General features: G+C 40.9%; 1 protein-coding gene across 2 annotated transcripts in view; it reads right to left on the bottom strand.

Annotated features, from left to right (window-relative positions):
* JAZF1 (JAZF zinc finger 1) overlaps positions 1-23,963 on the bottom strand; it is a 283,110-nt gene that overhangs the window by 5,321 nt on the left and 253,826 nt on the right. For both annotated transcript variants that reach the window (XM_084619316.1, XM_084619317.1), the window contains exon 4: positions 10,617-10,786. In XM_084619316.1, the coding sequence (XP_084475442.1) occupies positions 10,617-10,786 (170 nt within the window). The remainder of the gene's footprint in view (positions 1-10,616; positions 10,787-23,963) is intronic.

Here is a 23,963-nt window from a genome sequence, read left to right as displayed (position 1 = left end):
AGAGCATGGGGACTCATGTTGCGATGGAGATGCACAGCATGGAGGGCTGTCTTGTGGTACGGCTAGTGCATGGGGAAACTTAGGAGGTGGCAGGAGCAGTCCATATACAACATCTCGCCCAACCTGGCACAGTTGGTAATGGGGACTTACCAATGCGATGGGCATGAGAGTACTTGCAACTCTCCTACTTGGCCTTGTCGTGTGCTGTCGGATGTGGGCAGGGGGGTAGGTAGGATGCTCACCACCAGTGCACCGCTGGTTCTGCCAGTCCAGGATCGGACTCCACAAGAGGCTGGAGAGCTTCCTCCATGAGGAACTTCCTGAGTCGCAGGAGATGAGCCTCATGGACAATGTTCCCTCTAATTTTTGACAGGCCATGTGCACAAAAAATTTCTTCTGTGCAAATTTTTGACAGGCTGTGTGTGCAAAAAATTTCTTCTGTGCAAATTTTTGACAGGCCATGTGCACAAAAAATTTCTTCTGTGCAAATTTTTGACAGGCTGTGTGTGCAAAAAATTTCTTCTGTGCAAATTTTTGACAGGCCATGTGCACAAAAAATTTCTTCTGTGCAAATTTTTGACAGGCTGTGTGTGCAAAAAAATTCTTCTGTGCAAATTGTGCTTCTGTGCAAATTTTTGTGTGTGCGGGGTTCAGGATCTGTGTGTGCTTGTACATGCTCACAGCTTAGGGGGAAAAGTGCTCATGGGTCTGCAGGGGAAAGGACTTACAGATGTCGCAATGTGCGGCAAGATGCGCTTCTCGTAGGTAGTATAAGCAACGGCAGTGCTCATCTCTCATAGAGAAAGAATTGAGGGAATGAGGCACAGTTCTTCAATACTAGAATGCAGGGCATAGTCCCCTGACAAAGTCGGGGCGGCCCCCGAGCGGAGCAAGTAACTACACTAACTACAGTCTATGTACACAACTAAGAAGAAAAAACAAACTAGCTAACTAAATACAATGGACAGTCATTCTCGTAGAGATTACAAGCACGTAGAAGAGAAGATTCTGACTCCAACCACACAGCGCTATGAGGGAACTGGGGAAGTGTCGCCCCGCATGGCCTCTTACAACATTGCCTGGAGCACAAGGCAACATACAACATGCATACAGGTCAACAGACTACCTCTGAAAACTTCCAGCGCATGGCGCACGTGCGTTTGGAATACATATAGGGACCCTCATTAGAAGGAAAATAGATGTTCTTTACTTCCTGACACTTTGACAGGGATTTTCCAGTAGTTCATTCAAAGCTATTGGAAAAACACCAGGAAGTTAACTTAGGATTTGTCTTACCAGCAGTTCATGGCAAGCTGTGGTGCAAATCTACCTCACGCTAGCTTGTAGCCTACCACCTATCTGTGTGGGCCCTGCTGCCACGCATGAAAAATTCTGTGGTGCACTTTCATCTACCATTTCAAAGCAGGGTGGGTCAAAACACAGGGAAACTTTTAGTGTGGCAGTAGGTTCCAGATGGACTGTTAGCGTGCAATGAGCTGGCTGTAAGTCTACGTTGCACTAGCCATCCATGCTCTACCTATCTATAGACAAGTTTTAAGGAACGTATTCAAGCAAAAAAGAGCAGAGATACAAAGAGCAAGCACAGTAGTATTCAGCTACACTCCTTCAAAGTGATCAAAGCAGCTATCACCATTTGCCCTATTTAAGATTATTAATTTTTTTCATGAGGCAGCCACAAAGTTTGATAGCCTTACATCAGTGGTTCTCAACCCATGGCCCAATCCGCACAACTGCAGCCCATGTGATGTTCTCAGGACCATACAGGGGTGTGTGTGTGTGTCTTTTTTGTGTAGATTCGGCCCACATAACACATAGAAAGCTGCATATGCCGCCCACAATTGTAAACAGAACCACTGCCTTACATGTATAGTACCTAGAGAATTAAGTACACAGAAAACAGTCACCTTTAGGTTGGACTTTCACATGATTTCACAAACCTACCCATTTCTATATCCTCCAAACACACTTGAAAATAAATAACCATGTTTGAGGATATTTACCACTGAAACCACAGTTCTCTAGCTGTCTTAGAGAAAAACTACTATGTTTAGAATTGCTACCATCACAGTTCCTGCATAGTTTGCCTTTAAGGGAAGATGATGTCAGCTTTGCCTGAGAAAATCCTCCTTAAGTATCTTTTAGTTTCACTTGCAGGATCAAGAAGCTGGCAGCTCAAGAGCCTTGTACTAAGACTGGTTGAAAGCCTCTGTTGCTTTCGTTACGTGGTAACATCTTACATTCTTCTTGCAGATTCTGAGACCAGCCGTGGTGGTCTATCTAAGCCAGTGGTTCCCAAACTTGTTCCGCCGCTTGTGCAGGGAAAGCCCCTGGCGGGCCGGGCCGGTTTGTTTACCTGCCGCGTCCGCAGGTTCGGCCGATTGCAGCTCTCAGTGGCCACGGTTGGCTGCTCCAGGCCAATGGGAGCTGCTGGAAGCGGCGCAGGCCGAGGGACGTACTGGCTGCCATTTCCAGCAGCTCCCATTGGCCTGGAGCAGCCAACCGTGGCCACTGGGAGCTGCAATTGGCTGAACCTGCGGACGCGGCAGGTAAACAAACCGTCCGGCCCACCAGGGGCTTTCCCTGCACAAGCGACGGGACAAGTTTGGGAACCACTGATCTAAGCTGTGACATTTTATATTTCTGCCTTCAGTGGGTTGGATGACTAGTTAAGGACTCATCTCACTGAGGCGTACTCTTTCCTTCAAGGCTTGTTTACATGGCATAGGAAAGTTCGTTAGAGGTGTGTGACTTGTAAAGTGCACTAAATGCCCCATGTGGACCCTGCTGCCACTAACTGAAAGATAGCTAGTTCGTGTTAATGTAGAAGTAGGTGCCTTTTACATTATACCCGCAGAGTCTCCATAGGGCAGTCAGAGCACTCTATAAATCACACTCCTCTAATGTACTTTACTGAGCCACGTAGACAAGCCCCAAATATATTATCTGCTTCCTCTTCAAGGGTTTGGGCCTTTGGATAAACTAGGAGAGTCTGAGATTGACTTTCATTATAGCAGCTGTGAACTGTCCAGTGGACGGTGTTTTTCTTGTTCTTCCAGAGGAAAGGTTTATGGACATTCAAAGAGCAATTACTATGACAAGTTCGCAGCCCTGGAACTCAACTCCTTTCTGAAGCTTGTAGGTTTGATTGGCTCCACTTACTATGTTTACTAGACTAAGAGGTTGAGAACTCTATAGTAATATGCACTAATTACTACCCGGAACGTAAGGCCATAGTCAGCCAGGCTTAGATTCAGGAATTTTTACTATGCTGAACACTGCCTTCTAATAGTTATAAGAAGGGTTTTGTTAAGACGGGGATCTGAACTATGCCTACACAGAGCTCATGCTGTGTGGAAGTTCAGAAAATCAAACCCTCTGATTATGACCTTCACACTGCAGCTGCCCCTGGACAATTCACTAAAGAGTTATGGTTCCTTTGTACTCTTACAGAACATGAATGTTGGTAGCCAAAAACTGAAACCTCAGAAGAAGGAAATAACAAAAAAAAAAAAAAAAAAACCTCAGAAAGCCAGGAAATGCAGGTAAGGTAATACCTCCTTCAGCACGTGTCCTTCTAAAGTCTGATTCCAAACAATCAATGATGTATCTATTCTGGACTGGGATATGTTGTAGTCTATGCTCCTGAGTGACAAATCTTTGTCCCCAATCCTGTGCTGATCTTCCCTGACACAATTTCAAGCAATTCATATCAGTACAAACATTACAAAACTTTCAGCATTTACTAGAGAATCAATGATCAGTGGAGCCTGCATTAAGGCGCGCAAAAAAAAAAAAAAAAGGTAAGTGGGCTGTAGAGGAGACTGCGTTACAATGCCCCATCTCACCTTACGCTACATGGAAAGTTTCTCCTGATCCATTTCACACAGAACTGTGCCTCTTCAGCTATGTATTTTTTTGTTTTGCGAAAGCAACTGTCTCCAACTCAGTATAAAATGAAGCCTATGAACTATTTGTGCTTGAAAATGTGATGGAGCTTTAAAACAAAGTCTCGGGGCTGAAATGCTAATCTTCAGCTACAGTGCTCAAAGTGTGTGGGGGGAGGGAGATGGGGGAAGGGGTAAGGAGGAATGACCCAACACAACCTAAGTTTATCCTCAGAAACTTTAGAAAAGTCTGGCCAGAGTAATGTGCAAGAAGTTTTCCCTTTTTTGTAACTTCAAATCAAGAGATAGTTATTTGACAATTATACTAGAAGTAAAATGAACAGTTAATGGTGGCATCTGTGCAATAAAAGCTACAGAACATAAATACCCTCAGTTTGCATGGCAATAACATGATCATTTATGGCAAAAGTTTCACTTTGGGTTTACTTGAAACTTTGTTATTGGATTCTTTAATGGGTTATTCTGGAACACCTCATGTGCAGAAATCACAGGCACACACCTCGATGGATGAAAAAGACAGTACAGCCTTTTTCCAGGCAGAAAGTGCTAGGAAATTCCATCTTGGCCTGTGTTTTAAGATGAATTGGGTTAGAGAAGGGTTTGAAAAATAGGAAAATGTTCAGGCTATGAGAAACCAACGCAACATGAAACTTGATCTACATCTCTCCATAAAAGCACTGAAAGAAAACTCTTGTTGGAACTTCACATCAACTCTTCCTAAGTTTTTCCAATGGTTTAATGTAAACACCTTGTTGTGTGTCTTAGGTTAAATTTGTTGAGGTATAGAGAACAACACTGCCAGACCCATCTGTCACTTTTATTGCTCTAGATTCTTAGATTAATGATGAGACACACTCACATGGTTGAGGAAGAAGGCTGCAGCATAGAAAGACTATGGAAATGAAACTAGACGAAAGAACAATGAAACTGGGACCAGAACACGAGGAGATACCAAATAGTTCTAGTAATGGTATTGGTGGGTTTGTGTGGCTACAGTGTTTTTGGTCTGGTAGGACCGTATGTCCTAGGATTCCACCACTAGCTAAAGCATTAAAGTTTGGGATCATGTACAGGGACATGAGACAGGGACATTAATGTAGCTGTTTTGGGGTTTCCTTTTATTCTGTTTAGTGCTTGGACACTCACTTTAATTTTTGCACAGTCTGTGGTGTTTACCTTACACACAATGAGGTTATTAATGCACGAGGTGCTTGCTCCTGACCAGACAAACGTAGTTGCTTTTAGGTGCCATCTTTAGTGGAGGAGGGCAAGAAAACTGTCTCATGGACAAGGCTCTTTCTCCCAGGTACTCAGCTTGCTTCTGTTGCATAATCCTCATCCACTCCAGCTCACTTCCTCTCACAAACTCCATGAGCCACAGACCTGCTTCCTCCTCTCACTCTTCCATCTACTGCACCGGACTTGTTCCTTCTCCATGCCACCCCTTACCCCACTCACTGCTTATTATCTCATGCCTGCCCAGCCTCTCCCATGCCCCTTTGCCCTTACATCAACTCCCACTTATGTCTCTGTCTTGGCTCTCCCAAGGCTCACCCTTAGGAGGCTTTAGGGAGGGGGGTGGGGGAATGAGAGAGGAGGCCCATCAGCCATTCCTCCATCCTCTTCTGGGGAGGCTGGTATCTTTGCATTCTTTGAGGGTGGTGGAAGGGGGTCACCATCCCTTCCAATCCATTTGGGCTTTTGCCAGCATTTTCAAGAGAAAGACCACTGGGCTTCCCAGCCTCAGGGAGCCCAGGCCCATCAGGCTCACTGAGCCCTTCCCATCCCCTTTTATAGGCAAGGCTCAAGGAAATAATGTTCCTTAGAGAGATGGGTTTCTTTGCAATAGGGGGATCTCCACAACATGAGCCGGGAAAGCCCAGTGGGTGAAGCACAGAGAAACTCTGCCCACTCAGGGGAAGGATTTCTTAGCTGGGAAAGATCTGAAACAAATTAATTACAGATCCTGCCAGCATAAGAGACATCCTGCCTATTATGGAGTGGACTGTCCTGCCCAAAACTCCCTGCTAACCCCACCTCTTCGTAGGCTCTCAGTTCCCCAACCTGTCTCTGTGAACTCCAATGCCATCCATTCAACACAGCCGATATCCTCCCCTCTCCTGCTACTACAGCCTCCCCTGCACTTTTGATTGCCGAATATTTGATGTTCTCCAGTTTCCCCCTACCCAACAACCCTCTAACTATATCCCTATCTGCAAACTTGTGCTGCACACTACACCATCTCCACTCAATACCTCACATAGCCCACCAGCCACTGCTGCCCGCAGTCTTTCCAAGCCCCCATTCACAACCGGCAGTCCCTGCAAGTCTTGTTTTCCCCATGCTTATAGCCATCACTACATATTCTCTCGCCTACTGATCTTGGCTGCCCGCTGCTTCCCCATGCCTCTGCCCAATCATACCCTGAACTTCTACACGTTCTAAAAAACCAGGTAACTGCTGCCTTAAAAAAAATGTAGCTGAAGTTGCTCATGTGCATTTCCTAGCAATACAGTCACTAAAAACCTTAGAAATCATCAGTTAAGGCAATTTTCACATTTAGACCAACCTTAACTCCCAAACTTTCCAGTCAGCCATCACAGTAAAGCAGATGCATTCACAGATCTGTAAATCTACATCCAGTTCTCTTTCTGGGATGATATACTCTCTCTAAACATATGAACACTGGACAAACTCAATAATGTGTTATTTGTACATGAAAAACTATGAGCTTGGAGTTGAACTGTGCCTTGTGCAGAGGAACTGGATGTGTGCATTGTGGGTGGCTAGATGTTGGAAGTGAAAGGGAATTTGTTGTGTTAATGAAAATTCTGTATCGGTTGTAATATTGGAATGGTGAGATACGTGAACTGAGTTTGGTCTGGATGCATATAATGCCCTAACTGCTGACTTCCTGGATTTTTAGTGACTGTGTTCATAGGAAATGTACTTGAACAACCTTATCTGTAAGTTTTGTGGGCACTTAAAATACTCTCCTATTTTTACGGTGTGTTTACCATAGACCAGAGAATGTGTGATAGATACTCTATACACAGATATAAAAATAATATATATAATGTATATATAATGTATTTTATATACAATACATGATTTTATATCTATCTATAGATAGATATATAAAATGTATTCATGTATTATTTCTATTACATATATTTGAAACTTTTAATTTGATCTTTAGCAGTTGTCTAAATAGGTTCCTTGGCATTAAAGATCCTTCAGATATGTTTCAGATTTTCTTGTCCACAGGTTTGCTAGACAACACATTATTGATATTGGCCAACATTATCAAAGTAAGAGTTTAATGTTATGCTCTTAAATCCATTCTTTGGCTCCACAAGGGTGGGATTTTCAGAAGTGCTTTAGAAACACAAATCTCGCTGTCTTCAATATACACCTAAATGTGAATTTAGGAGCCTAATGTTTAGCTTTGGAGAAACAAAGCTCAAACATATCACACGTATCTTTGATTCAAGAGAACCCACTTAGACCATTGCTAAAGATCAAATTAAAAGTTTAAAATATGTATAATATAAATAATACATAAATACAATTACATAGGAATGCTCTAGAGCATCTAGAAGTCAATGAGCTACTCAAACATTTCTCTCTTTTACCAACAGAATTTTCTCCAAGAAAAGATATTATCTCACCTACCTCTCACTAATGAGTTACTTAGGTGCTTTTGAAAATCCCTCCAAATATAGACTTGGAAACTTTCAGGAAGCTTAGAGTCATATTTTAGAAAAATTTGACCATTGTAATAGAAGAAAAATCTAAGGCAGATTATAGTAAATAGAGGCTAGAGTAACAATATTATTGTTATTTATTGGTAGACAATTTGATATCTTTAAAAAAAATAAGACTGAAAAACAGCAATTAAATGTTTATGACTCACTTCTACTGTGATGCCTATGGGAAACTGTCACCAGATAACAGCTAAGCAGATGGCCAATAGGGACTTTTGATATTTATCTGGCCCATGTAAAAACATATTCTTATTACAGTTTCCATCATCCTACCTCCCCCATTCCGTCAGAATATTTTCACGCTCACTGCTGAATCCTGTCTTAATTACACTGCTTAATTACCTTAATTACTCTTTGGTGCAGAACCAGTCTTTTACTGTTGTACCATGCCAGGCAGAATGGAGCCCTGACTCTGACTGGGGCCTCCAGGCACTCTCACAATACAAATAATAATAAATCAGCATCATCCTATAAAAACACATCATCTAAATGCTGGACAAAAGGAAGCTGTGTTCATTTGTCTCCCCTCCCCCACCCAAAAGTAACTTAGACCTTTTCAGATGTCAGGTGGATCTGATAACTATTGTATGTGTGCATCAATATTCCTGTTTATAGCCATGGTCCTGTTTTACAGCCAGTGTTATTACCCAGCACCCAGCAGGAAGTTCCAGTGCATGATTCTTTGATATCAGGACTCCTACCTAAACTCATCAAATATTTCTTCTGAGTGGGGGTTAAACAGAGGGAAGATCAAGAGGAAACATGACCTACAGTTGACACAAAACAAAGGGAAGAGGAAACAAAGATAAAACACAGAAAATAAATTATACAAAGAGGAGAAATGAGGAAACAGAAGCAACTAACTGGAAGTGAGAGAGCTAAAGGAAATGTCCTTACCTATCTGGACTTAACAGGGATAAGTATTTTCCCAAAACTATGGTACTTTTTATCTGCTGCTTTCTCGGTTTGTCAGTCTCTCTATGGGTCATTAATTTGTTCCCTGTCTGACTGTTCTACCATTAATGGTGCATAAGACATCCTGTAGACAGTCCTCATGCATTTGAGATGAAGGCAGAGAGATAGCAGAAGCAGGCAGGAACAGCTTGCTTATTTGGCAGTAAAAAGACAGAGGAGCTGGCAGTCAAACAGAGAACAGACAGGATATAGCAAATTACAGGGTTCTTCTTCTAGCTTTTTCCACTAAATAAATGTTTTCTGCAATGCACAGATGCCCTCTTGGGAAAGTAACTCCTAACAATTGCCATGGCTTGCTTGCTTCCTGAGCTAAGCATTTACCTTTTATTCTACACCCTTCCCTTTACACACCTTCTGCCATAAAGAAAATGTGACAATCTTGCATAATGTGACCACATCTGCTCATTGACATTTCCAAATCCCCAAATCCAGATATCCCCAAAATATCTTCCCTCCCACACCATCCCAAGAGTTTATGCTGAGATTTTCCTGAAGAGTAGAACAATTATTATGTAATTCACAATTCAAACTAATCTCCACATACAGGACTAACACATTGCTATAGAAAGTGTACACACTCTTTTGCACAATATTTCCACTTGTGACTGATCTCCACGTATATGCACATACATTTTGTGACAAGCATTACTGAGTTAAAGGGGCTGGAAGTGATTCAGAATAGCTGCAGAATCAATGAAAGGCACACATTTTCAAGTACTGCACTTTGTATTTGCTATTGTCAGGATTTATACACCTTCAAATGTTACTAGTCTTCCTGCATTTCTCTCTTTCATTTTTCAGTTTTGTATTCCATTTTAGGACTTTACTATGCAGTTGTTAAAAAAGCCTTATCGTTGGTGGCAGTTTTGCTGGTGTATACACTGTAGGTTGGGGTCCTTTGAGCCTGCTGGATTTTAAAACGTTCTCTAATGCTTCATGGAGAACTTTGAAAAACATTTAATATATAGAGAAAATCCAGTCACATATTCCCACATTTTTATTGCTTAGGGACCTTTGCATAATAAATGAATCTGTTCTGTAAGAATCCATTTGCTCCTGCTCTAATTCATGTGAAATAATATTGCTTTGCCTGTAATATCAGAGAGATATACATGCTAGACAATGGTGATGTCGCAAGGAGAACATAAGTAGAAGCTGGTTAACAGACTTTTATGCAAAGGTCCCTCATACGATAAAACAAATGAACAAAAAAAGAAAGACAAGTTTTCCCAGAATATATGGTATTCAAATAGAAGCCCCCCATCCTGCAATCAAATCCATACAGATTGTCATGCCCATGAGAAGTCAGAGGGATTCTGCACCAGTACAAAATTCTGCTCATACAGATCCGTTTTCAGGATCAGGGTCAGAATCTACCCTATACAAATGTTTTCAAATGTTTTCTATGAGGTTACTGCTCAGTCTTCCCTGAGGTGGCCTTTGGCTTTTTAAAATTAAATGGTACGTTTTGCACATCATCTGTATTAGCAGAGGTATCACTGGCATACTTTCAGTACAGGATAGCACAAAATCTGTAATGGTTATATAAAGAGGACCCATTCCAGCGTTGGTATGGACAAGTTCTATATGTAATGTGCGTGATTCCATGTAACAGATGAATGTTGGCATCATCTTCCCATTTCAGGAGATAATTTCTTGGAATAAGGCTTGCTAATTATAATGTGTGACCCAGTTGCTTTAATTGTTCCTTTTAACAATCTCTCTTGATCAGTAGATACAGATGCAACATATGCTATATATGACTTGAAAATGTTTGAGAGGAAAATCAGTCCGAAAAGAACACTGTGCAGCTATATGAGAATCTGTTGAAGTCTCGTAAAAATAAAAGCGAAAGGTCTAATAAAACAGAAAGATGTGACCTGCTTTCCCAGACTCTCTCCCCTACTGCAGTGAAACAGAAATAAACCAAGTCTCTGCTATAACTCACCTTATATCTTTTTTTACATCCAGGAACAGGACAGGCAAAAGGCTTCTCATCCCCTCCATTCATACACATTGAACTGAGGATAGCTTCCGAGCTGATGGCGCTTTCTGTGGTCCAGGACTCGTCACTGTCTGATTCTTCATAGTCTACTTCTTCCTCGTCATATTCGCTACCTAAGAAACCAGGGTATTTCACAAGAATAAAGTGAAATCATTGCAACACAATTCATTTTTATTTCATTATCCCCAGTCCCTTATAACTCACCTACACCCTTCTTATTTATAATGCAGGAAGACAGGTACTTTTAATCACATAAAATGTCCTGGCTATAGCTACTACTTCATAAAAATAGCCACAGTACCTTTCTTAAGTAGCTATAAGATAGCTGATATTAATATATTTTCATAAACAATCAACCACAGTGGCATTAAAGGTTCAACAGGGATTGATTACGAACTCAATTTCACTACTTTTCTAACAAAAGAGCCCTCTCTGTTCCAAACGCGACCTAGAAAACATAGATAATTTTCTCTAACCTAAAGCTTTTTTTTTTTTTTTAGGGCTTTTCCTTTACATGATACAATACTGAAGAGCATAATTTGACAGATCATAAACAGTGTAAAATAATACGTTGACAAGTCCTAATGCATTTACTAGCCCTTTGGAATTAAATGGAATTATAGCACAACATTAATAAGAATTATAGTGTAGCAATTATAGTTGTGAAATTCATTCCCTCAGGTTTAGGGATAAATGGCTGCCTTGACCACATTCTGTTCCAGATATGCTACAGCAGTCATTTGAGCACCTGGTACTGAGGTTTTTAATTTTTTTTAATTGTAATAACTCAAGAAAAAAGTCTGAAGAAGTAGTTAAATGCAAAACAAGGGAAAGTGGAAAGGCAGAATTTCACCAATAATGATAAGTACAATAAAAAAAGGAGAGTCCCAGCTGATAAAAGCAGCAAATATATCCAGAGAGAGAGAGGAGGAGGAAACTTTTTCTGGAGAGTCTTATAGGGAGTGTGTAGCTTGCACGAGGTGCTGTGGGAAATGGCAACTCCCCTTTGCTCTTGCTTTTGTCCCTGCCCTGGCAAGAGAGGATGATTTAGCTCCAACTGTTGGAATCATTTCAGCAGTTCCAGACTGAGCCTTATGAGTTTTATACAACTGTTTGACTTGCTTCCCTCATTATGCACTTTGCATACGTGTCTGTAAGCAGCTTTTTATTCTGTGGCAACAATGCAGATGGACGCCTGATCAATCAGATTCTCAAGAAGCTGCAAGGAAACAAACTTCACAAAGAAAACCCACGTTTCAGCATGTAACGGAGTCTTCACTTTTTATTACATGTGAAATTAAATATGCCCTGTATTCTATTAAATTATCTATCCCTTCTTGATCTCTCACTTTCCCGGCCCTCAGTTTCATAATCAGTTACTCTTTACTCATGAGTAAATATGTATGTCAGCTGGTAGCTGTAAAGTGCTTATGATGTGGAGGAATAACCAGATATTTTACATTAGGTCACATATGTCAGGTTGTACTACTTTTTTCCCTATGGTTTTCATTCTTACTGGGTGGAGGGCAGATGAGGGGAGATGGATTGTTGTTTCCCACTATTAGCGCATACACACACACTATATATATATATAAATAGAGAGAGAGAGAGAGACAGACAGACAGACACCCTCCCCATGTTGTGCATAACATCTGGAAAACTCACCCTTATTGACTGAGATTTATCCCACACAGATTGATTGAAAGTCGAAGTGAGCATTATTGACCTCTTAAAATATTTTTGAACCATAGGAACAGATAACCTAAAATGAGGTTAAGGGTTCTTATAGTTTAATTAACTAATACAAATATTTAGGCAAAACCACTTCTATGATTTCCTGCCATTGATTACATCTTGATGGAAAAAATTCCTCAAGATACTCCTTTCAAGCTTTTTAGCTCATCTTGGTTTTTCAAACAAATGTATCAGATAAACCTACAATACATAAATGAATGTGCTTTTAGGATTATACAGTATGTAAGAACTCTGACACCGACACCCCTTCAACCACTAAACTCCTGCCAACTTCCTCAATCAAAGTAAATGAATAAAATCTTAAGGGGGAAAAAGAAAAAATCTACTGTAAACAGAGCTTCAACCCCCAAAAGGAAAAAGTTCTAGAGACTCCCTGAAGTCCACTTGGAATATCACTATTGCTGTTGATTCTATGTGGAAGGTACCCTGGGCTAGATTCACCTATGGCACTGCAACTCCCAGTTCCTAGGTGCCTGCTACTAGTGGAATTCACAGCCCTGAATTAGGCACCCAGGCTCCACATACATTAAATTGAGAGAGTGAGGTGCCTAAGAAAGGAATTCTCAGAACCGAGCAAGCTGAGCGAGGAGCCCTCTAAGCCAACCAGCAGTGAAATACAAAGGAAAGGGAAGGGTGGGGTGTAGAGACCAGCTCCTTAAAGGTACTTAGGCACCTAATCCCACTGATCTGGGCCTTAGGTGCCAGACTGATGGGCCACAGGGAGGTGTCTCCCTCCGCCAAGAGTCGTAGCTGAGAGCCCTCTCCAGGAGTAAGGCACCTAACTCAAGTCAGCCCTTTCTCACAAACAAACAGAGAGATGCCTCTTCCCCACTACAGCCAATAACCCAGTGATTGGAGCACCTGCCTGAGACCTGGGTTCAAGTCCCCTCTTGAAATCAGGCAGAGCAGAGATTTGAAAACAGGTCTCCCACCTCCCATAGAAATCACAGAAATGTAGGGCAAGTAGGGACTTCGAGGTCACCTTGTCCATTCCCCCACACTGAGGCAAGAGTAAGTATACCCAGACCATCCTTGACAACTGTTTGCCTATCCTGGTTTTAAAAACCTCCAGGGAAGGGGATTCCACAACCTCCCTGGGTAACCTGTGCCAGTACTTAACTATCCTTACAGTTGGAAGTTTTTCTTAATACCAACTTAAATCTCCCTTGCCACAAACAAGGCTAAAACTGAACACAATAATCCAGTGCTAAGTAGAGTGGAACAATTACCTCCCAGGTCTTACATACGATAGACCTCTTAATACATCCCAGAATGGGACATGCCTTTTTTGCAACAGCATCAAATTGTTGGCTCATATTCAATTTGTGATCCGCTATAATCCCCAGATCCTTTTCTTCAGCACCATTGCCTAGCCCAATTATTCCCCATTTTGTATCTATTCATTTGATTTTTTCCTTCCTACGTGCAGTACTCTGCATTTCTTCTTTACTGAATCTCATCTTACTGATTTCAGACCAATTCTCCAATTTATCAAGTCATTTTGAATTCTAATTCTGTCCTCCAAAGAGCTTACAGCCCCTCCCAGGTTAGTGTCATCCTCAAATTTTACAAGTGTTTTCTTTATTCCATCATCCCAGTTGTTAATGCATATATTGAATAGTACGAGCCACAGGACAGACTGCTGGGCCCACTTGACACGTCCTCCCAGTCCGACAGTGAACCATTTATAACTACCCCCTGAGAATGGTTCTTCAACTAGTTGTGCACCCAGTTTACAGTAATTTCATCTAGTTCCCCAATTTCCTTGTGAGGATGTTATGTAGGACTGTATCAAAGGCCATACTAAAGTCAAGATATATCATGTTTACTGCTTCTCCACATCCACTAGACTGGTACCCGTTAAAGAAGGAAATTCTGTTTTAAACCAAGTCTTAACTCTAGGGAGTTTGAAAGTTAGAAGTACTATTCCACATATGAACTGGCAGGTAAATATAATAATTCAAGCGTGTTGCGATCCATATGAAATATTTTACCGAACTATTATTTTACTCTGAGTTGGAGCCTCAGGGTTCATTGTGATGCTAATCCTATGGAATTGAATTATTCATTAAAAACAATCTATTTAATCAGATTCTGGTCTAAATAAAATGTATGAAAATATTTCTAGCAATAAAAATGTATCCTTTAAATAATTAATGTTGTTTCAGTTGCCTTAGAAAAATAACATCCATGTAGCCAGTATTTTAACCGTTCCCCCCTCTGAATTTAATTTCCTCACTTGTCAGCACCTAAGAGCAGCAGCCCAAGCTGTGCCTTGTCAGCTTTGCCAATTGTGTGAAAACGAATCAGGTTTTTTTAAACATATATGTTGGCCTTGCCACAATAAACAGGCCTTAGATGAAGCAGTTTGAGTCTTAAGAATCCCAGCTTTGTGCACCGGCCAGGATTCCATTGCACTCCATTACCGCCTCAGGTGCACCAAATACAATTTGATCCAATGGCTCCTGATTGCTCCTTTTGGGCAGTTTGGCAGCATCCAGCAGTGGGCTGAAGGGGATGTACACAACAGTGTATTTTGATCGAGATATAGATTTTGATCTCTGCTGGTATTTTACAATAATATATACATATATAATGGGGGGGTGAGTGGGGAGAATCAGCACATAAATATTTGCCCTCAGTCAGACCACAGGTTGTTACACTTGTCTGATTCAGACATATAAAAGGGCTCAGAGATTAGTTAGCCCTTCTGGGCTAGAATGTTGCCTTGCACACAGAAAACTGAATGTTCCATTAGGACATGCTGCCCTTAAAAGGGCTCTAGCAAAATTGTTAGTGGAACACACATGTTAGTGGGCATATCATTTCTCCTACTGCTTAGATGGGAAGGCTGATCAGTCATTCCAGAAATCAGTACCCCAAACCAAAATATTAGGAATAGACTTCAAAAATCTAGATAGAAAAAAACATGTGTGCATTTCCCAAAATTAGGTGCCCTAAATACTTGGAGGAGGGAGGGGAAATGTTGACAGAAAAGTACATCGTTTGATCAAGGTGTTATACAAAAAGACAATAATATTATTGAAACTTAAAGGTAGTCATGTAACTAGCAAGCAATTTATCTTCCTTGCCTGTCACACTAACACGCCATTCTCTTCTCTGAACTCCTCCACTGGCTCCCTGCTTTTCACTGCTTTAATCCCCTGGCTATCAGTTTCAAGACCCTAGGTAGCTCCACTTTATCCTACATCTCCAACCTTGTTTATGATTGTTTCCCTCTCTCCTGAACCCACCCATAACAACTAGCCATTGGTAATATTTAAAGTCCTATTCATCTGTTTCTCCTCCAGCTGGCTCCATGCCCTCTCTTATGCCTCACCTTTTGCATGCAATGCTTTCACAATTCTGGCCCACAAAGCCACTTCCCCTCTCTTCATTCAGATCTCTCCATAGATTAACCTCCTCCATGCTCCCCACAATAAGTGAGCCAGTAATAGAATAGGTTTCAGAGTAGCAGCCCTGTTAATCTGTATCCCCAAAAAGAAAAGGAGGACTTTTGGCACCTTAGAGACTAAAAAAATTATTTGAGCATATAAATTTGTTAGTCACTAAGGTGCCACAAGTCCTCCTTTTCTTTTAGTAACAGAATAGAACTTTTTGGTTTATTTTAAACTAGTTATTCCTTCTACTGAACTCTCTCTGCTATTCTGTGACTCTCTGGGGGTAAGAAAATGGCTCCATGCCACTGCCTCTCTGAGGAAACCCCTGCCCCACTCCAAGCAGAGGGTGGGATCACAGTGGAGGGAAGGTAGCATGAAGGCCTCATGCTATGCTGTGTTTAGGGCCCCAGATTGTCTTGTCCCAACCAGGTGTATGAATCAATTTAAGCTAGACAAACCATCCTCATCATGCCATATGATACATGCGATCCACTCACCAAGCCATTTTTCATTGACAACACAAGTCCCCCTTTCACTGAAACCAATCATAAAAGACACTTTATGCCCTGGGAAAGCTCAAACTGACATTAAAATGCCAGTTACTAGGAAGGAAAAAAATTATACTGGGTCACAAAATACTGTGAAATATGCTGACAAATTACTTCATTTCTGACATTTACAATAAAAAAAATAAAAAGAAAGTTAAAAACAGCCTGTACCCTAAATATTTTGATTTGTTGAAATAAAACACATATGTGAGAAGAGAAGATCTATGATTATTGGCTGTGTGCTAAAACCTAAAATGTCTTTGCAGCATGCTAAAAGGGGGCAGAACACCATAAGGTCCTGATTCTGCTGGTGTTAAGGTCAACAGGCGTGTTGCTATTAACTTCAGTGGAAGCAGGACTGGGCCCCAAGCCACTGTCTGAATTCTTTATGAAAAGTCTACCATTTCTCCTTTTTCCAATCGATTGAATCCATAACTTGCATTGCTTAGGAGGGAGATATTGATCATGTCACAGGGACTAAATCATCATGGAGTCAATATTGCAGGCCAGTTTCTCAGATGCACTGCTGTAAATCTGAAAAAAACAATTTACTTTTGTGGAATTTACTGTGTATTTACACGGCTGTAACTTAGACCAAAACTTGCCCCTCCATGTGTGAGATTTATTATTTCTTTTTCTCAACTGTTTGAGTAAAACAGCATGTCTACACTGCAACTGAAAGTGTGATTGCAGCTTGGGTCGGCATACCTACATTAGCTTTAATCTAGCTAACACTCTCTCTCTCACACACACACAGACACACACATGCAATAGCAGTGAAGATGTGTTGGTGTGGACTTCAGTGCAGGCTAGCAATGGGAGTATCTATTCAGGGTCCTTGCACAGACTTGTACAGCCTGAAACCCATGCTGCTGCATCTTCACCGTTATGTTTAGCCAGGCTAGTTAGATTAAAGCTAATCTTCAGTAATGCCTTTAATTGCAGCATAGATATCCTAAGTAGGAAGTTTCCAGCTGGTGCACATCATTTGTGATTGTCCAAGTGGTTCAGTTTGGCCTCCCATTCATTCATAACTAAAGACTTCAGTATTGTGCCAAGAAAAATGAACTACAAACACAAAAAGGCTGGAATAATCATTATAAGAAACTATTCATTTCTACAGTATAATCAAGAGTATTAATGCTGTATTTCCCCTCCGCTCCAAAAATATAACTGTTGTCTCTGTACACAGTATATAACAATGTAGTTTAAGAGTAACTATCTTACTGCGGTTGGGCATAATGCTTTTAGTGTCACAGAAAGTTCATGCAAGTTCCAATGTTCTCCCATAAAACCTCAGTTTCACACTTTGTCCTGTGTGGGACTTGCAGTTTGCGTTTCATAAAAAAAAGTTTTATGAGAGTACTTCTTATTTTAAGAAACCTGTTTTCCTACATACTGTGACAGCTTCCTCATAATAAAAGCCCGTGAACTATTTTTTGTATGCTGTGAATTTGGATCTAATGCTAATACATTTATTGATTTGTTGAAATCTCTCTCTCTCTCCACACACACACCATTGAAATGCCTAAGAAGTCATTCACAGTGAAATACTTTTCACCCGCACTTAGCACAGGCTAGGGCCACTGGGGGGGTGAAACACGCTCCCAATACCAGGGTCCTAGCTGCTGTGCAAGCATCTGGTAGTGGAGAGCTGGCTATGCCAGCTCTGCATCACCCCTTCTTGGCACATCCGAGTATGAGAGATATACCAGAGCAGGAGAAGGATGTGACTACAGTACCTTGTACTCTGGCAATCCTTATTGTGACTCAGCCCCCGCAGCTGCCCCTGGGATTGGGAGCGCATTCACATGGCTTTAAGATGCCTTTGCCCCCACCAACTCCTTCAGGTCCTGATTGAGCAGAGCTCAACTGGACCCAAAAAAAGGGCCCAGGGACTTTAAATCTGATGGCTATTCTGTGGCTAACCAGCGCAACAATTGGGATGCCAGAGCAATATGCTCCTTTCATCCTACATTTGTCAGCAGGTAGAAGAACAGATGGCATGAGATTTCCTTTTGGCTCCTGCAGTGATAACAGGAGAAAAAGCCTTGTAATCTTATTGTAGTCACGGAGGTCAGCAGCGATTACACTGATCTGACAAAGGGAGCGTTCGTTAACTGAGAAGATGCCTTTAAAAAAAAGTCATATTTTCAGAGTGGAGCTGCATTTTCAGCTGTGTAGCGAGAGGGCCATCCGCTGGCCCTCTGCACCAAGGGTGAATTTTAGACTGGGTTTTCTGCTGGGTTGAGAGAGCTGTGTACTGGAATGGAGGCTAGGGTGTGTGTGTGTGTGTGTGTGTGTGTGTGTGTGTGTGTGTGTGTGTGTGTGTGTGTGTGTGTGTGTGTGTGTGTGTGTATTTTTCTGTACTGGTGACATGCCAATTTAAATGTGTTTTTGTCTGTTTTAAATATTTTTCCTCTGTGTGACCCTAGTGACATGCTGTAGGCACACTATGTACCTGGGGGGGAAAAAACCCTCAACTCCCCCCCCCCGCCTCCCCCACAAAAAAACCACCATCACCACCACCACCAACATAGAATTGTTTCACAGAACACTGGCAAGTGCGCTCTCTCTCTCTCACACACACACACTTTTTTCCCATCTCTTTTAGAGTTCGGGTGGGATTTTTGGGTGTGGATTAAACACGCATCTGAGGTATTAGACTGCTATCTGTGAAGACTGACTCTTTTCTCCAGAGAACAGACACAGCACATGCAGGGCAAGTATTCTCTCGCTTTGCCATAAACGTGTCGCAGGGTGAGCCTACACTGGAGCTGGAGCTCAAATGTCTAGCTTTGGTAGACATAACTGTGCTAGCCTTGATCAAGCTAGGGCACTAAAAATAGAAGTGTAGCTATGTGGCACAAGCAATGGGATGGCTTAGCCACCCTCTGTACAATCACATCTGAAATCTTAGTGCAAATCTAGCCCTCCCACAGGTGGCTACACTTCTGTTTCTATTATGTCTATCCAAGCTGGAAATTACACATCCAGTGCTCATGTAGACATATCCAATCCCCTGAAAGGTGCAATTGAGGGTATTAGTTTATTCTTCATGTCCACTGAATCCTTGGCATCTCTGCTGAGATTGCTTTGTCAGGTACTCTTGTTGTTTGTCAGATGGGCACCTGTCTGCTGGTACCAGGGTTGAGGCAATCAGATCATTAGATGTAGGTCACCAAACAGCTGTCAAAATGGCAACAACTTACAATTATTAATTACTGACTTGGATCTGGATTTAAATCACTGAGCTAGAGGAGATGCTCTGGATCCTAATACCAGTCCTCTGAGCAGCCTGTCTCAATTGTTGTGTGGTCTGCTGGTTCCATCCCCTAGCCTACTAATGCATATTCTGAAGTCAGGAGTACAACAGAAACCTTGTAGTAGTGGACTTGGCTGGCAGCATCCTGCTTTCCCTTGCAGCACTGGCCAGAGTAGGATTTGGCCTGAAAAGTTTGTCAGGGGGAAACTATCTTTTCTTTCTTTCCTCTCCTTATACAGAACTATCTAATGAACTACTTAATGCTTTTATCCTTCAGCTGGCTCTCCCTGAATTCAAGGCCTCGCCAATGAATGCATATTGAGAGTGTTTTTAAAACACAGCTTACGTAACCATAGATACAAGGACTCAAACACACAGAATGTGTATTTTTTTAATATCATTTTTCATACTCCTGGCATTTAAAAGCACTTGAAAAAAATAAGTTAGATGAAGTGATTCTAATGGCAAACTTCACAGCTATTTTTAACTGAGCAATCACTTGGGCCATTTGGTTAAGGACATTGTTGCTTTTATTGGCAAGGACACATTAAATGCCCTTCCCTTTTCTGAAGGATGTTAAGGGGTCTCTGACTTTCACCTGGACAGCCATAGGGCTGGGAGAAGGGACACCAGTTTATACCTACTTTGAAGAATAGCACCTGAGATGCTGCATCAACACTGCAGGGCCATGGTCAGCAGTGTGTGTGTGTGGGTCTCATTCTTTTCTACTTATCTACTTCAAGTATTATTTATACACCTCAAGGTACCTGTTAATTTAGTAACTTATGCCATGAACCAGCAAAGTGCCTAAGCATGAGATCAGCCCACCTAAGTCACATATTACTACACAAAGCCCCAATCCATATTAAAGTTAAATATATGCGTAAGGGTATTGCTGGATCAGGGCCTTGTGTCTAATCCTAACATGGGGCTATATCATTGTTGGGCACAGGGCATTTACTAACTAAGCAAATCTACAAATAGACTCATCTTAAAATCTTTGAGACATGGCGGCGATGTTTACGATAAAGAAAAGACGGCAACTGTAAAAATGGAACATAATACATATTTTTAAAATTTGAAATGCAGTTAGTGTCAGATAAATTACTGTAAAAATTAGACCTTTTTACGCATTAGATCGGCTCATGACTAAGTCATATCAGCTTACTTGTGTGACAATAGTTAAAAAAATATATTTTTTATACCTGTTAGCTCTGCAGCGCCAATATCGATACAGAAGAGATCTGGATTTTATCCCATCTTGGGCATCACCACCAGAATAGTTACATTCCAATTGCAAAAACCTTATTAATAAACCTAAACAATCTAGTTTAAAACTCAGAGGCACAGAATACAAATCCAGAAATTATATTCAAGTACAAACATGTGCATAGCTATACAGACAAGAGAAATTCCAATTGTGTTACAGCTAGTATTTTTTGTTATTACTGAATCCGAGGTGTGTACACAATATATTGTTAGATAGGCAATATCTCTTCAGTTGCAACTAACTGTAAAATAGCAACTAATCACAAAAACATGCATGTAAAGAACTGATTGTGGAAAAAAACAGTCAACTGATACCATAGCATGTGTTTTGTAGAGCATGACTCGTGCTCTGAAAATGCAGTCAAATGTTGTAGAGGTGCTAAAGCAAATTGATATAATGTTACTTCACAATGTGCTGTTGAGGTTTTATGGTCACCCTGCGCCAATAGTCTCGGGAAGTTACTTTGCATTCTTATATAAACTTTTTTTTCCAATCCTGTTTTCCACAAAAAAGGCCTTTCAATAATGTACAACCTTCTGTTTATACACAGTACAGGAAAAACATGATAAACTGCGTAACACGATCTCTGCTTTAAACGTATTCTTAAAACAGGATTTCTACAACTTCATGTAAACAAAAAAAAGGGACTGTAGTAAGCACTTGCCACTGCCCCTTCAAAAGGAGCAGTGTCTTTCTGTTAATTAAACTGCAATGCTTTACAGTGCAATTTTTAAAATAATGAATATACAAAGTAAATAAATAAATAAAACTGAACAGACCCCTCCCACTAAAAGCTTATCCTGCGGTCATAAAACCCGTGCCAGCTTGAACCCTTTCTTTTTCATGTACAGCAAGAGCAGGTATGTGGCCGAGAAAAAAACAAAGTAGGCTTTTTCCACCCACAGTCACGGGATGTTAATTGAACTCTGGCAAACGTTAAAAGATATTTCTCAGAACGCTCAAGAAAGAATTAAAAATAGGAGCGGAGAAAAAAAAGTGACCATCTGTTCCAGCCCCACATTCAAACAACCACAATGAAGAAAATTTATAATTAATTAAATTATAATCAGAACTCTGCTTGTTGGGCCTGCATTCTTTTGTTAAAAACACAAGTTCAGGGCACCATTACTCTCCTGATGCACATAACAAAGAAACAGGGTTTTTTTTTAATTTTTTTTTAAAGGAACAATATCAGGAGACAGATTCATGTTTAAGATAAAGAATTACAATAAAAAGTACCTACCTAAATGAACTACAGTTTATGAAGCTATGAAAATACATTCAAGACATGTTTTATAGCATCAGGTTAAACAGGCTTTACAGCTGTAGAAAAGCCATTCAGCCACTTACAGTACAGGCTATAAAATAAAACTTCTAATGCACAGTGAACAGTATTTACCTATACCAACTGCTATGTGCGTTGCATTATTAAGGGATCTAAATAATACCTACCAAGCTGCATAAAGCCTTCTAGCTCAGTTAGGCCTCAATCCAGCAAAGAATTTAAGTATGTGAATAACTTTGAGCATGTGAGCAGTTCTACATCTTAAAATTGGGGCCTCAAACTTTCAGGGTCAGGATTAAACTGGTTTTAATCCTAAAGGCTCAGTGGCAGAAAGTCCACTGGGGAAGGAGCTAGTGCCCAGCCCAGCTGGGAAGAGGACATAGCCAGCGTGGCCCAAGAGTAAACTGATTCAGCAACTTCACGCTGGCGGATGTCCTCTGTAGCGTCCAATAGAATTTAAAGCATGTGCACAGCAGAAAACTTGAGGGAGAGAGGTGGTAGAAACACTGCCTAATTTCTTGGTGTGAGTACTCCTGCATTTTTCAAGACCTTGGTGCAAAACGTACTTTACATGACCCTTTGTTTGCTTTTAAAGAATCTGCCCCCCTTTCCAGTTTTAATAAACTCCTCAGGATAATCTGGAAGGTCATTTTTCTTCAACCAAACTACTTTGTACCAATTATTTTTGCTAATCTATCTACTGACTAATGAGTCAGGTTCAATGCTTTTATCATCCTTGCTTTTGCTAATCAGGAGGCTCCTATGTGCCAACAACCTTTCAACATAATGTTGAGGTTTTAACTTAATCCTATGGTGTGATTATGAGAATAGATCTACATTTCTTTGCTTTGTTGGGTCTATGCTAGAATAAGATTTTAAAAAAAGATTAGTGAGTTTTTTCAAATAAATTATATTTTTTATATTTAAAAATGCTTATACTGATGCCATCAAGAAACCTGCCCTGACAGCAGTACTTCCACAGGAGATTAGTTGAAGGTAACATATTATCATTCAAGGTGTGCAGAAACACCAAAGTGTGGGGTCTGGGTAAGCCGGAACAGACAACCATTCACCCCATCTTGGAAATAAAGCTGGGTTTGAGTTATAAGTTATTTTGCATTTTTCCTCACTTCCTTTTTCCCTCTAGCACCAGAGACAAAAATGCTGAGAGATTTTTCTTGTGGTGCTTTCTCTCCTGTTATACCCAGAAAATGCCATAAATCTCGAGAGAGAGCTTGTGAGACTGTGGGTACGTCGCTTGGACCTTTTCTTCATTAGGAAAAAGGTATGTGTTTCACTCATGTTAGTTAACCACATGGTAACCAACATGAGGAAAAATCCTAGTGAAGACAAGGCAGTTTGTGTTAACACCAGTCAGCAGGTCAGGATATAAACCACGGAGGGGCTACCTGGACCTGCTGATTCCTGTTAAAACTACAAACTGCCTTGTCTTCACTAGGACTTTTCTTCATGTTGATTACCACAAGTTAGCGATCACCACGTCAAGAACACACCTTTTTTCCTAGTGAAGACAAGGTCTCAGTGTCTCTGTGCTTCAGGTTGCCATCTGTAAAATAGGGATAATAATATTCCTTTTCTCCTACCCTTTGTCGATATCAGTTCTGCTTCAGGAAAACACTTAAAGATGGTGCTTAAGTCTTACTGTCTTCAGCATGCTTAAGTGCTGATCTGAATAGGGCTGCTTTTCCATATCAGGGGACCTTAAATACTAAGCTCTTTGGGGATTAAGACTGATTTTTATTACG

This window comes from Lepidochelys olivacea, assembly GCF_965140295.1.
Source record: "Lepidochelys olivacea isolate rLepOli2 genome assembly, chromosome: 2".
NCBI classification, from domain to species: Eukaryota; Metazoa; Chordata; order Testudines; family Cheloniidae; genus Lepidochelys; species Lepidochelys olivacea.
The sequence above is the reverse complement of the archived record's forward strand: the minus strand, read 5'-3'. Positions and strand labels throughout refer to the sequence as shown.